The sequence below is a fragment of the Chrysochloris asiatica genome, unplaced genomic scaffold (genome assembly GCF_000296735.1).
Source record: "Chrysochloris asiatica unplaced genomic scaffold, ChrAsi1.0 scaffold00077, whole genome shotgun sequence".
Classification (NCBI taxonomy): Eukaryota; Metazoa; Chordata; class Mammalia; order Afrosoricida; family Chrysochloridae; genus Chrysochloris; species Chrysochloris asiatica.
In genome coordinates this window covers 1,331,066-1,345,133 of record NW_006408595.1, presented here as the reverse complement: position 1 = coordinate 1,345,133, position 14,068 = coordinate 1,331,066, and the positions used below count along the sequence as shown (strand labels likewise).

The following is a 14,068-nucleotide window of genomic DNA, read 5'->3' as shown; positions in this document are numbered from 1 at the left end:
TGACAACTTCATTCTTTTCTCCGTTGATACGAATGTTGTTTATTGGTCCAGTGGTGAGGATTTTTGTTTTCTTGACATTGAGATGTAATCCATACCAAAAGCTGTGCTCTTTGATCTTCATCAGTAAATGTTTTAAGTCCTCTTCGTTTTCAGCAAGCAAGATTGCATCATCTGCATATCACAGGTTGTTAATGAGTCTTCTTCCAATCCTGATGCCACATGTTTCTTCACATAACCCAACTTCTTGGATTATTTGCTCAGCACACATGTTGAATCAGTATGGTGAAAGAATACAACCTTGACACATACCTTTTTTAATTTTAAAACATTCAATTGATTAAGCACAATTTATTTGTTGCTTTTAACTGGTCATCAAGTCTTTGGAAGATTCATGGCCTTTAGTGAGTCACAAGTAAGCATTAAACCAAGCTATGGGTTTGGAGAAATACTCATACACATTTTAATGGTAATGAACAGGTTGCATTTGAAAAATGAATGAGCTAAGATTAAATTATATGATAACAAACAGCTACTGTAGCAGGTATTGTGTTTATTACTCTATTTTAGTTCTTATAAGGTACATTTTTTTCTACTGATACATTATATTTCAGCATCACATCACATCATAGGAGTCCTGGTTTGGCACTGTAGGATAAGCAAAGGGCCACACGGTTGGTTTGAAATACAAGGTATATAGTTCAGACTCACCAGTTGGTTCTCAGAAACCCAATACAGGATCACTATGAGTTAGAACCCACTGGACAGTACTTAACAAACAAACAAACAATCACAAAATGCCAGCATTTTGTCTGTATGGTGTTTGTCATTATTTTAAAATAGAATGCAAGTCCTCCCTAGATTGCTGAATGGTTATCATGGTTTTGTAGTTGTCTACAGTAATCACAATCATTAATCCTGGTGTGGCAGTGTAGGGTAACTGCTCGACCACAAGTTTGGTTTAAACCCCAAGGTTAGCAGCTGAAACTCACTAGCCACTACTTGGAAACCTCATACAGGTTTGTAGTGAGTTGGAATCGACTCGACAGCAACAACATCACAGTAATCACATTGATAAGAATCTACAGGAGAGCTAGTTAATGCTTACTAAATCCATATGCCCCACTTAAACTAGTAGAATGTTCTCTTCTCTGAGAAGGCAGTTATAATTGTTTGGAGGAGAAGAATTCACAGTGACCACATTGTGTGTTTATTATTCAAAAGATTTGGTAGCTATTATCCATGTTAACATTCAATACTCTTTAAAATATCATGTCCTATTATATTCTGTCTATAGAAAGGCTTGAGATTATCATGTATTTGTGATTATTAATATGGATAATTATAAATTTTTAATGTCTTCAACTTTCATCCTAGTAAATAATTATTTAGACATTGTAGGTGATGTAATGCTTTTGAGATATGACTTGTTAAAATTAATGTACTCATTTTAAGTTCTGGCGTGGCACTATGGGTTAATGCCCTGGACTGCAAAGTTGGTTTGAACCACAAGGTTGGTGGTTCAAGCTCACTAGTAGTTCCTCGGAAACCCAAAACAGAGTCACTATGAGTCAGACTGACTTGGCAACAGCAACTCATTTTAAGTACACTTAGTTCTTGCCTATCAACCATGTTGTTATCCAACATTTCTTACTTATGACAATAGTAAAAGTCTAATGACTATTTTGTGCATTCTGTCATTAAGGAATGGCAAGGTATGAGGGGAAAGTAACACTAGCTGTAAGGGCTGAGGTTATATGACAACTTGACTGGACCATGAGGTTCAGTGGTTTGGAAATTATGTAATGATGTCATTTGGTAGTTATATAATGATGCTCTGATGTGATCATCTCCATTTTCATATAATGCCAAATTTATATAATGACCTGCTCTTTATAACCTAATCATGGATCCTGGAGTCCTGGTGTGGCACTGTAAAATAAATACTGGACTACTAACCACAAGGTTGGTGTTTCAAACATACCAGCCACTCATTGGAAACCCTATATGGGGTTGATAGGAGACAGAACTGACTCACCAGCACATTAACAATAATAACTACTATCATGTTGGTAAGTGTGACATTGGTGTATTGATATTGATGTGAATTAATTAAATATTATTTTAATGTCAGTAATATATCATTTTGAGTCTATGTAATTTTGTATTACAGAACAGTGAAATATTGTCACGTTAAAAATATTTTACCAATTATTAGCAAGTGTCCATAATAATAGTAAGCATTTTTCATAATGATTAAAATACACATTCCTAAAAAAGCTGTAAAATATAATTAATAAATATATAAAAGCTTTTTTTTTATATTTCCTTAATTTTAGTCATGATTTCATTGGAGAATTTACAACAAGCTATAGGGAACTTTCTAGAGGACAATCACAATTCAATGTATATGAGGTAAGGAACACTTCATTTAATAGTTGGTTTTCTACAAGACATACATTTATGCTCTAAAAGTGTGAATTTTGCAAAGGATGATTACCAAATATTAGGTGAGTACCAATATATGTGATTATCTTTAACCTTATTGAGCCAAATTGTTTGTGATATTAAAAGGTATTAATTATTTTCAAGTAATATGGTCTTTTAAATTTGTTTTGAGAGATCTTAACTCTTGCCTGTGAAATGATTGTTTTTTTTTTTTTTTTTTTTTATTCAATATAGATATAAGTTCATTTTTTCTTGAATTCCAGTCTTTATGTTTTTCCCTTATACCAACCTCCCCCTTAATTCTTTTTTTGTAATAGAAATGATAAATATATCCATTTTAGTTGTGGAAATGTAATAATGTAAAAATGAGCTTAGAATGTCTGAATGGTGTGCCAATTTAGTTCTGTCGGTTAAGCACTTGACTGTCAACCAGAATGTTGGTGGTTCAAACCCACTAACCACTCTGTGAGTAGCTTATACAGAGTTACTATGAGTCAGAACTGACTCAGCTGCACTTAATAGCAATATGGTTGAATACCTACACTGGTATTTAGGAATAAACCAAAGGGGATGTATGAACATGATTTGAGTCCCTCAAGGATGTTAAGACATGGTGCAAATCCTACAGGAAAGGATTGGAAAGATGGTAAAATTATTGTCAGAAGTATATAGAGCACGATGGAAGACATGTCAATAAACTATAACTTCAGAATTTTGATTTTTTTTTAATAACAGTTTCTATGATTTTGTAGCAATGTTGTTGTTTTTTAACTTACATTAATAATCCCTTTCATTTTTAAGTTAACTGTATGTGTACATGAAAGAAGAATTTCACAGTATTCAACAATAATGGTAACCCTTTCATGCCAGTTTGACACTAACATTGACCTCTTTTAAATTTCTGTAAATTGAAAGTGGAGGAATCACATTCTGATACTTTCCTGTTGAGCAACGGCAGCTGTATTCCATTCATTCACTAGCTTATGAGTAAATTATTTATCGAGAGACTTTTATATTTCACACTATGATAGGCTCTTGGACAACAAATATGCACAAAAATGTTGGTATAAAATGGGAGAGACAAACACATAAAATATATAGTATAGCTTGATAAATTCTATATACAAAAATAAGTCTAAAGGTATTACTAGAAAATCATGGAAACCATTACTAAACAAAAAATGTCAAAATATGAAGCTGTTGTTTCTTGACATACCCTCCATCTAGGTCTATATACTTGTGAAGGCCATTATTTCAACTTATTTGTCCCTTCCCTGAAGAATTCTGTGCTCTTCAATTTACACCAAATCAAACAGCAGTTTTGTCATCCTCAAGGGGCTCAAATCATGTTCCTTTGATTTTGTTCTTTAATGTTGGAGAACAAAAAAAAATCATGAAGAGGTATGACGGGGACAGTAGGATCAATAGGGTAAGGTTTCCCCCATGAAATTCTTGTAGAACAACCCTTGCTATTCTCATAATGAACAAGTGCATACCTGTGATGGAGAAAGATTCTTTGCCACAATTTTGTTGATCTTTTTCTCATCAATACAGTGTTTTCTTAAACTTCTTCATATTAAGCTCTCATTATCATCTTGTGTCATTTGAGAAAATCTATTCAGATTATCTCTTTGAATTTCCCACCATAACCTTTTGTGCTGACTTTAGTACTTTGAATTTAACTGTCCCGAGCAGATTCCCTTCAAAGGCATCCAAACAAAATAAGATGTGTAAGTTACTTCAAGAAATGTCTATAGCTACCCACTGATAACAGAAACATGTTAAAACATATTTTATTTGGAATAAAACCGTGCATATATGAACTGAAAACCTAAGAGCAATACTTTTGACTTACCCTTGTATAAATTGTTGTTGTTGTTAAGTGCTGTTGAGTCAGTTCCAAGCCAGAGCGACCACGTATCAGGTTTCTAAGACTGTAACTTTTATAGGACCAGAAAGCCTCATCTTTGTCCTGTGGATTGGCTGGTGGGCTCAAACCACCAATTTTGTGGTTCACAGTCCAGTGCTTATCCTACACAGCCACATAAGTCAAAATAAATAATTGAAAAATTATTCTTAAGTTTGAAAACCAGAACTTCAATAAGTATATAATATAATCAGGTAGAAATGACTGTCGTTATTAGCAATAATTAGGTCAATAGATCTCTTAAATATTCTCTCATTAGGTAGTTTATCATGTAAATGTGTAATCTGATCCAAAATTTTCCATAGTTTATGATAGTAGTGCAATGCAGAATTATGAAAGAAGATAAATAAACTCCCTAATGTACTGTTTTGAAGGAGCTCTGGTAGAGTAGTGGTTATGAATCGGGCTGTGGAGCTTAAGGTCAGCAGTTTGAAACTACCAGCCCCTCCATGGGAGAAAGCTTTCTGCTCCCGTAAAGATTTACAGCCTCGGAAACCCTGGACAGGGTCGCTATGGGTCAGAGCTGATTTGACGGCCCTTAACAGCAACAACAATGTAGTATTTTTAGAGTCCAGGTGTGGCTCTGTAGGAGAAAACACTGGACTGCTAACCTAAAGGTCAATGATTCAAACCAAGAGCCACTTCTTAGAAACACTATACAGGGTAGCTATGAGTCAGAACCAACTCAACAACACTTAACACAAACAACTAATTGTACTATTTACTGAACTTGATTTGTGTCAATGACCAGTGAAAGGTAAAATAAGACAAGCTCTATGAATAATAATTTATTTAATAATAGCTATTGTGCTGATAATTATTTTTAAAAATGCATTATAGTTTTAATATGATGACTACTTCTAAGCTAGAAATCAGTGGTAATTTCTGAACAAAGGAGTGTAATTAATAGAATTATAAAATCTGCCGATGATACAGTTTCACAAGAAAAAAAAAATCATCTTTGTTTTTTGAAGCAGTCTCATCATTGCTGAAGTAGGCAAGGAAACTGCTAACTAGTTATGTGCTTACCCTATTTGTTCACATGTGAACAAGTACTTATAGTTTGGTACCAAGCTATATATTATCCCTATATATATAATATAGTCACCAACCATGAAAAGCATATTTCATGGTTGGTGACTATATTTTTATTGTTGTCATTGAGTCCGTTTCCCAGTTGCAGTTGGTGGGTTTGAACCTCCTACTTTGTGGTTCAAACTGACCTTGTGGTTCAATGCTTTATCCTACAGTGCCATACCTTGTAATTATAGAGAGATGTTTTAAAAAGTTATATCTAAGGTCTTCAGTTTCTTTGTAAGGTATGTTGCGAATTAACATTTTAAATAAAAGAAAAAATATCTTGGAAAAAAAGTTATGTTTCTTGGATACTTTTCTTTAGACTTTTTTACATTTTCTAAAAGTCATTATTATTTTTTGAGTCCTTGTAAATTTAAAGTCTCAGTCACATTAAGAAGATGCAGATGGGTAGGAGTAACTAATGTATAAAGTGAGTGAGGATTTAGTTACTGATTTTTAGTAAAGTTGTATTTTTTAAAAGAGATGATTACTAGTAAATTTTGAATAGAAGTTCGGGTAGAAGTAGCCATACCAAAGATATTTATAAAGGAATATTGTATATGAATAAGAAATGAAGGCAGCAGATTGACTACCTTTTTCTTCTATTTCAATATAAAATAGAATACATTCTCATGGCATTGTTTTATCTATTTCTTTAAGGTTGTGAATCCTAAAAAGAAAGGAAAAAAGAAAAAGTACACTAATTCTGGAACTGTAAGTCAGTATTTCTTTTATTCATTAGGTGAATAAATTTTATTCATATTAGAAGACTAACTATATATATTGAATTTAAAAATTCATGGAAAAAATAGAATTAAAACAGAATGGAATTTTTCCAGAAGCATTTTGAAGCCCATTCGTGCATATGTGTGTGTATTTATGTAATTGTGTGTATGTGTGTGAGAAAGCATGCCTAGATGTTGCAGTGGTTACGCAATTGACTGGTAACTGAAGGACTGGCAGTCTGAATCCATGAGCCACTCCAAAGAAGAAATAAATGGCAGTCTGTCTGTGAAAAGAGTTTAGCCTTGGAAACCATATGGGGAAGTTCTACTTTGTCTACAGACTCCCTATGAGACAGAATTGACTCAACAGCAACAATGTATATATATATATACATGGAGCACTTTAGAAAGTTTGTGGGAAAAAAAATGTTTGTGGAAAAATTCTGTCCTCTTTTCATTTAATTTCCCACACATATATATACCTATTTTTCAAGTCAGAATAGAAGCAACTAGCAAAATTGCTGTTTCACTCAGAACTTTAATATAAAAGTAGATAATAGAAAGACTAACTTCCTATGGAAGAGATTATAATGACGTTTACCTTATAGGAAGTAGTGGGTTCTACATTTTACAGGTTATAAGCTGAAGGTTTACTGTCAACTCTCCACTCAAGGGAACTAACTACAGACAATCAGACAGGCATGAAAAACTTACTGTTAGTAAGAAATACTATAATCTTCTTAGATTTCACATAATTATTAAGACTTACCTTGGGATGTGGAACTGTTCATTTTATGGTGCATTGAAATGTGCAACTCTGTGAGAATCTTGTACTGAGTCAATTAACCAAAACCAAACACATTGCCTAAAGAAGGATGCAAAGATCAAAGTATCTGAACATTATGAGAACTCAAAATCATCCCATTAAAGGGAAAAATATACTGAAGATTTTTCCCTAAGCTGAACTCTGCTGAGAAAGCAACACCTTCCAAGTTCTGTCACAGTTTCTTTTTAAATTCTTCTCTAAATCTGCTAAAGCAAGACACTTAAGATTTTAGTTGGCCCCATTACAGACACATGGCAAAAATACGCATTTCCTTTTGTATGACATAGAGTACTAATTTTGATTTTTAATTTTGATCATTTTCCAACTCCTGTTCATCTTTTATCTAAAATGGTAAGTAACACAGTGTCCTTATAGATAATTTTCATGTTGTTCTAGAAAGAAAGTAAGCCAACCACAGAAATAAGTCGGGTTTTTTATGTCCGCTTTTCGAAGGATAATTTAAAATGTTAAGAACAATCAGTCCTAGCAGATGTTAATAAAGAATAATCGCTTTAGTGATTTGCAGACTGCTAAAAAATAAAATTGTCTTCCTAATATTTAGATAAATGTCTGTTTGAGGTGCTAGCAGGTAATTCTGCCTTGTTTTTGTTTCAGGTAACTTTACTCTCTTTCTTGGTAGAAACTGAAGTATCATTCCTTGACTATATTAAGGGAGGGTAAGTAAGTCTCTGAAATTGTTTCATTGCTTAAACATTTCTTTGAGTGTATATAACAAGTGCTACTCTTAGTTACCAGACAACTGACATGTTCACCTTCATTATATTTTGATGACAGACTTGTGACACTTTTGTGTCATAACTAAAATGATAAACTTATATAATAAGACCTATTACTTTTGGAACAAATTATAACTTTTCTTTGTCTTAGAGAATAAACTCAATTGTGTTATTAATAGTTGTAAATAAAGCTATTATCTGCACTTTCATAGACTGCTTTCTTTTGCCTAACATATAGGAGTTTTTAAATGCACTTTTCAGTATTTTTAATTTAGAAAAAAAACTTGAAGACCTGTTGCAGCTGTATGTTCTGGATCCAGGATATTAAAAGAATGTGTCTTGTAATAAAATCATAATGCAGAAAGTTGCTCCCCAGGTCTCCAGCAAGAATGTATTTCAGAAAAAAATGGTTGCTATAACCATTCTTGAATGTTTTTCAGAGTCCAGAGAGACCCTGCCATGGGAACATATTATGAAAACTTACACCCTAATAAATAAGGCCGCCTTTTCCAATTTTGCTTCCATTTTAAAATATTTTAATTTAGTCAACAGCCTTAAAGACTCAAAATCATTATTCATTATCATGCAGTCTACAATGTGCATATACTCTCCAATTTACTTGCAATTACCTATTACATGTAATATAAAAGCTATGCTGAAAAAGGCAAAGCGATCTAGAACATGCTGAAAAAGGCAAGGTGATCTAGAATGTAACACCCTGACTAATAACAAGAGCCAGAGGCATCCCTCACATAAACTTCTCCTTAATTAAGATTCAGCCAATTTATTTTCCAATCCTAAATCACAGATAGCATGCGGGTAGCCAAAGAAAAAGATGAAGGAAAGAGGTGTCAATAAAACAACGGTAGTTTCACAAAAACACTAGAAAACTTGCTCTCCAATGCCCTTCTCTTCTCTTTTCTTTTTTTTTTTAAACTTTTATATTGTGAATTGAGCAAAGATTAACAGACAAGATTATCAGTTTTACATTCAGCAAATTTTATGCTTTGTTTCATCTCAGTGACTACAATCCTTCCCAGCAACAATAATTATCCTACTTCCTCCCTGTGCCTTCCCTTTTGCAGCTTATATTTTACAAATGAGCAAAGTAAAAATATTTGATGTATACTTACAAAACAAAAATATACATTCATTTAAAAGTCCTAAGGGCATATTCTGTAGGCTAGTCTCTTACCACAGTCTTACTCAGTCCATGGTCCTATAGCCCACAACTGCTCTACCTCTCCATGCCATCGCCTCTGCCACTGTCTCTTCTCAGATCTCAGGTTCCGCTCATGCTCTTCCTTCTTGATAGTCCAGGGATCGCCTGTTCCTGAAACGAAAGATTAACTAGTCCCCCCTTTTAGTTACACATTTTCTATAATTATGGTTGTGACAATCACAATTCATGCTGCAAACAATTATAATTGAATCATACATCCTATCAGCATCATCCCCCATCCACTTTCACTAGATCTATCTGGAGTAGAGGACAACTATTCAGTGGAGATTTTACCTTATCCCCCTCATTCTGAAACTAAACACTCTCATGAAAACTTGTAAGCCAGCCATCTTGTACCTTTACAGTCTCCATTGTACTTATTTAGAACAACACAACAAACCAAAAATAATGTCTGCCTCAATGGGGAATCTTGACTATATATGGGCATCTTGCAACATGCTACCTTGTTACTTAGACTTAGAATCTACAGTGGTTATATCAAGAAAATTAAAGAAAAAAGTTTTAAGGAAAAAATTGTTTTACCACTTCTCTTCAGAATCCCAGTATCTGTGCATATTTTTCTTTAAATGCAAAGTTTGGTGGTTTAAACTCACCCATCATCTGTAGAAGAAAGATTAGGCTGTCTGCTCTCATAAAAATTTGTAGTTTTGGAAGCTATATGGAGCATTTCTCCTATATCTTCTAGAGTCACAATGAGTCAAAGCTGAGTCAATGATGAGAGGCTTTTAGTCTGGATATCATATGCCAGGCCTTGAGCTAGATGCCTCATAGAATTAATTCTCCTCATCTTGCCATCTTCCCCTCTCCCTTTCTTCCCTTATTTCACCTTCATTTCTCAAGAGCAATATTCACATTGATAATTTCCTTTCTTTTTCAAAGGCAACTAGAATTGAATTCATTAATTTTTTATCTTGCTTGGTTTTCAGTTTTTGTATGACTGATATTTAGCACATAATTAAGGCAGGTCAAACAGAAAGTTTAATTTATGTACCATAAGGGAAAGTGAGTCTTGGCATACAGAAAATATAAACATTTTATTCTAAGACATTTGTGAAGATTTTAATTTTAGCACTGTTTAATTAGTGATGGGGGTTGATTAGGATATTTACTTCATAGAAATGTGAAAGAGAATAATATAAGAAAATAGGACTCAATCTACAGGTTTCTATAATTTTTGAAAACATTACTACCGATGTATATATAAATCATCCCAATTTGAGATGACAGACATCAATATTAAAACTGCAGTACCAATAGAGTCCACCATTCGTCTCTCAATTTTCTGTACTGTCGTGGCTTACGTGTTGCTGTGATTCTGGAAGCTATGCCACCCATATTTTAAATATCAGCATATGCATGGTGTACAATTTTCAGACTAAGACAGACTGAGACAAAGAAGATGTGAACTACTTCCAAATAGTCACTGAAAAACATTTTGAGTAGCAATGGAACACTTCATAGCACCAGAATATTGTATATTGAAACATGATGAAGACCTCCAGAATACTGTCATAGATAGTGCTGGAAAATGAGCCCCTAAGGGAGTCCTGGTGTCGTTCTGTGAGTTAATGAGCTGGACTGCAAAGTCAGTTTGAGCCACAAGATCAGCAGTTCAAACTCACCAGCCTCTGCTCAGGGTCGCTATGGGTCAGAACTGACTCGATGGCACTTAACAATAAGGTTGGAAGGCACTGAAAATATGGCTGGGGAAGAGCAACCTCCTCAAAATAAGTTGACGGTGATCATATGAATGCAGTAAAACTTTCATGACCTTCATTTGCTGATGGAGCACAATTCAAAATGAGGAGAAATAGTTGTGAACATCCATTAATAATCAGAACATGAGTGTACGATGTATGTATCTAGGAAAATTTTAAGTTGTCAAAAATGAAATGGAATGCATAAATATTGATATCCTAGGCATTGTTGTTGTTGTTAAGTGCCATCAAGTCGGTTATGATCCATAACAACCCTGTATAGGGTTTCCAAGGAACTGCTGGTGAGCTTGAACCACCATTCTTGTGGTTCAAACCATCTTTGTAGTCCAGCACATTAACCCACAGCACCACACCAGAACTCTTAGGCATTAATGAGCTGAAATGAACTGATATTAGTCATTTTGGATCTTACAACTACATGATATACTATGCCAGGAATGAGAAATTGAGGAAGAATATGATTACATTCATCATAAAAAGAACATGTCAAGATCTATCGTGCAGTACAATGTTGTCTGTGAAGAGCAATATCTATATGCCTACAAGGAAGACTAGTTAATGCAACTATTACTCAGATTATGCACCAATAACTAAAGGCACTGATGATGAAATTGAAGAATTCTACCAATTTCTTCAACTTGAAATACATCAAATGTGATAAACATTGGAAATTGGAATGCAAATGTTGGAAACATTTGGAATGCAAATGTTGGAAAGAGGAAGGATTAGTAGTTGGAAAATATGGCCTTGGTGATAGAAACAATGCTTGAGACAAAATGATAGAATTTTGTAAGACAATGACTTCTTCTTTGTTAATATCTTTTTAAGCAACATAAAAGACGGCTGACTGTACACACAGACTTCACCAGACAGAAAACACAGAAATCATATTGACTATATCTGTGGGGAGAGTCAGTGGAAAAGCCACATATCATCAGCCAAAACAAGGCACGGGGGTAGACTGTGTAACAAACAATCCATATCTCATATGCACGTTCAGTCTGACGCTGAAGAAAAGTAAAACAAGTCCATGAGAGCCCAACTATTACCTTGAACCTATCCCACCTGAATTTAGAGATCATCTCAAGATTAGATTTGATGAATTAGGACACTAATGACTGAAGAACAGAAGAGTTGTGTAATGACATCAAGAATATCATACAGAAAGAAAGCAAAAGGTCATTAGGAACAAAAGAAAGAAGTAAAAGACCAAAATGGATGTCAGAAGAGACTCTGAAACTTGCTCTCCAGTGTAGAGATGCTAAAACAAATGAAAGAAATGAGGAAAAAAACCACAAAAAACTGAATAGAAAGATTTAAAGAGCAGCTTGAGAAAACAAAGTTAATATTATAGTGAAATGTACGAAGATCCAGAGTTAGAAAATCAAAAGTGAAGCCTTGACTTGCAATAATGAAGAATTGTATGGGCAAAATATTGAATGGTGCAGAAAGCATCAACAGAAGATGGAAGGGGAAACAAGTCCACCACAGAGCTCTTGGGTAAAACATCTTAGTCAGATCTGGTAGCTTTGAGCAACTCTGAAGAAAAGCTTGTTGATTCGCACCAAGCACCACACCTCATGATGGACAAAGGAGACCCCAACAAGCTGTGGGGCAAGATGTCCTCATTTGCCTTCTTTTTGCAGGCATCCATCAACTTCACTGAGTTCTCCAAGAAGTGGTCTGAGAGATACAAGGCCATGTCTGCAAAGAAAAAGTTGAAGTTTGAAGATATGGCAAATAGTGACAAAGCTCACTATGACAGGAAGATGAAAAATTGTGTGCCTCCCAAAGGTGATAAGAAAGGAAAGCAAAAAGTTCCCAATGCCCCTAAAAGGCCACCATCTGCCTTCTTTCTGTTTTGCTCTAAACGTTGCCCAAAGACCAAAAGTGAGCACCCAGGCCTATCCATTGCGGATACTGGGGAAAAAAAAAAGGGGGGTGAAATGTAGTCTGAAAAATCAGCCAAAGATAAACAACCAAATGAACAGAAAGTAGCCAAGCTAAAGGAGAAATATTAAAAGGATATTGCCAAGTACAGTGCCAAGGACAAAACTGAAGCAGGAAAGAAGGGTACTGGCAGGACAGCAAGCTCAAAGAAGAACAACGAACCAGAAGATGAGGAGGAAGAAGATGAAGAATAAATGGCTATCCTGTAATACTGTGTGGAATATACTTAGGCAATTGTTTAGCTAAGAATGTGAACTCAAGTGTAGCTCAATATTAGCTTTAGTATAAAAACTGACAGAATTTTGTATAGCTGATAAGAGTCTTCATAGAAAAAAATATATTTTTTGGAAATTGTTGTTTCCTCCTATTTCATCTTTTTTTTTTTTTTTTTTTAAAGCTTTTATTGTGAATTGAGTAATAGTTTACATGGGGGGACAGTTTTACACTCATTGTTTCAGTACAATGATTACAATCCCCTCCATGAATTATCATTCAACAGTATTTGTTTCTATTCCCTCAGGGTTTTTGTTGTTGTTGTTGTTGTTGGATGTACACAAAAACACTCAAGAATATATAATCATTTAAATAACCAAAGGTCACATTCTGCAAGCCTGTCTACTGGCTGCCAGCACACTACCTTTCTCGTCCCATGAGTCTAGAGTCCTCAGCTTCTCTATCTCTCCATGTCATCATCTCTGCCTCCATGCTCTTCTCCCTCAAAAGTCCTAGGGTCCTCAGTTTCTGGAATGTAAGATGAACTACTTCCCCTTTTATGTTACAAAACTTCTACCTATACAGTTGTGATAATCGCAATTAGTCATGATAACAATTAGCACACTACCTTTCTCGTCCCATGAGTCTAGAGTCCTCAGCTTCTCTATCTCTCCATGTCATCATCTCTGCCTCCATCTCTGGTCTCTTTGCTTCTCTGGACAGGGTCCTACATTCCGTTCATGCTCTTCTCCCTCAAAAGTCCTAGGGTCCTCAGTTTTTGGAATGTAAGATGAACTACTTCCCCTTTTATGTTACAAAACTTCTACCTTTATTTACAGTTGTGATAATCACAATTAGTCATGATAACAATTAGTCACTATTGAATCTTAAGAATCTTATCCCTATCTAGACAACAACTATTTGGTAGAGATTCAACTTTCCCCTGCACACTCTGAAGCTAAACTCCCTCTTGAAAACTTGTAAGCCAGTCACTTCATGCCTTTAGGTTGTAGCTTTTTGAGGGGCTACTACTACAGTCCTAGTGTGGTGCTGTGAGCTAATGCATCAGACTGCAAAGTTGAACTGCAAGGTTGGTGGTTCAAGCTCACCAGCTGCTCCTTGGAAACCCTATACAGGGTTGCTATGGGCCAGAATAGACTCTGTGACATTTAACAACAACAACTACTACATATAGTTAGATTTTAAA

General features: G+C 34.8%; 1 protein-coding gene across 1 annotated transcript in view; it reads left to right on the top strand.

The window, feature by feature from the left end:
- The window catches only part of CPNE8 (copine VIII), a 384,959-nt gene that overhangs the window by 259,376 nt on the left and 111,515 nt on the right, over window positions 1-14,068 (top strand). The window contains exons 11-13 of the mRNA XM_006865292.1: window positions 2,337-2,412; window positions 6,110-6,163; window positions 7,616-7,677. Coding sequence (XP_006865354.1) covers window positions 2,337-2,412; window positions 6,110-6,163; window positions 7,616-7,677 — 192 coding nt within the window. The remainder of the gene's footprint in view (window positions 1-2,336; window positions 2,413-6,109; window positions 6,164-7,615; window positions 7,678-14,068) is intronic.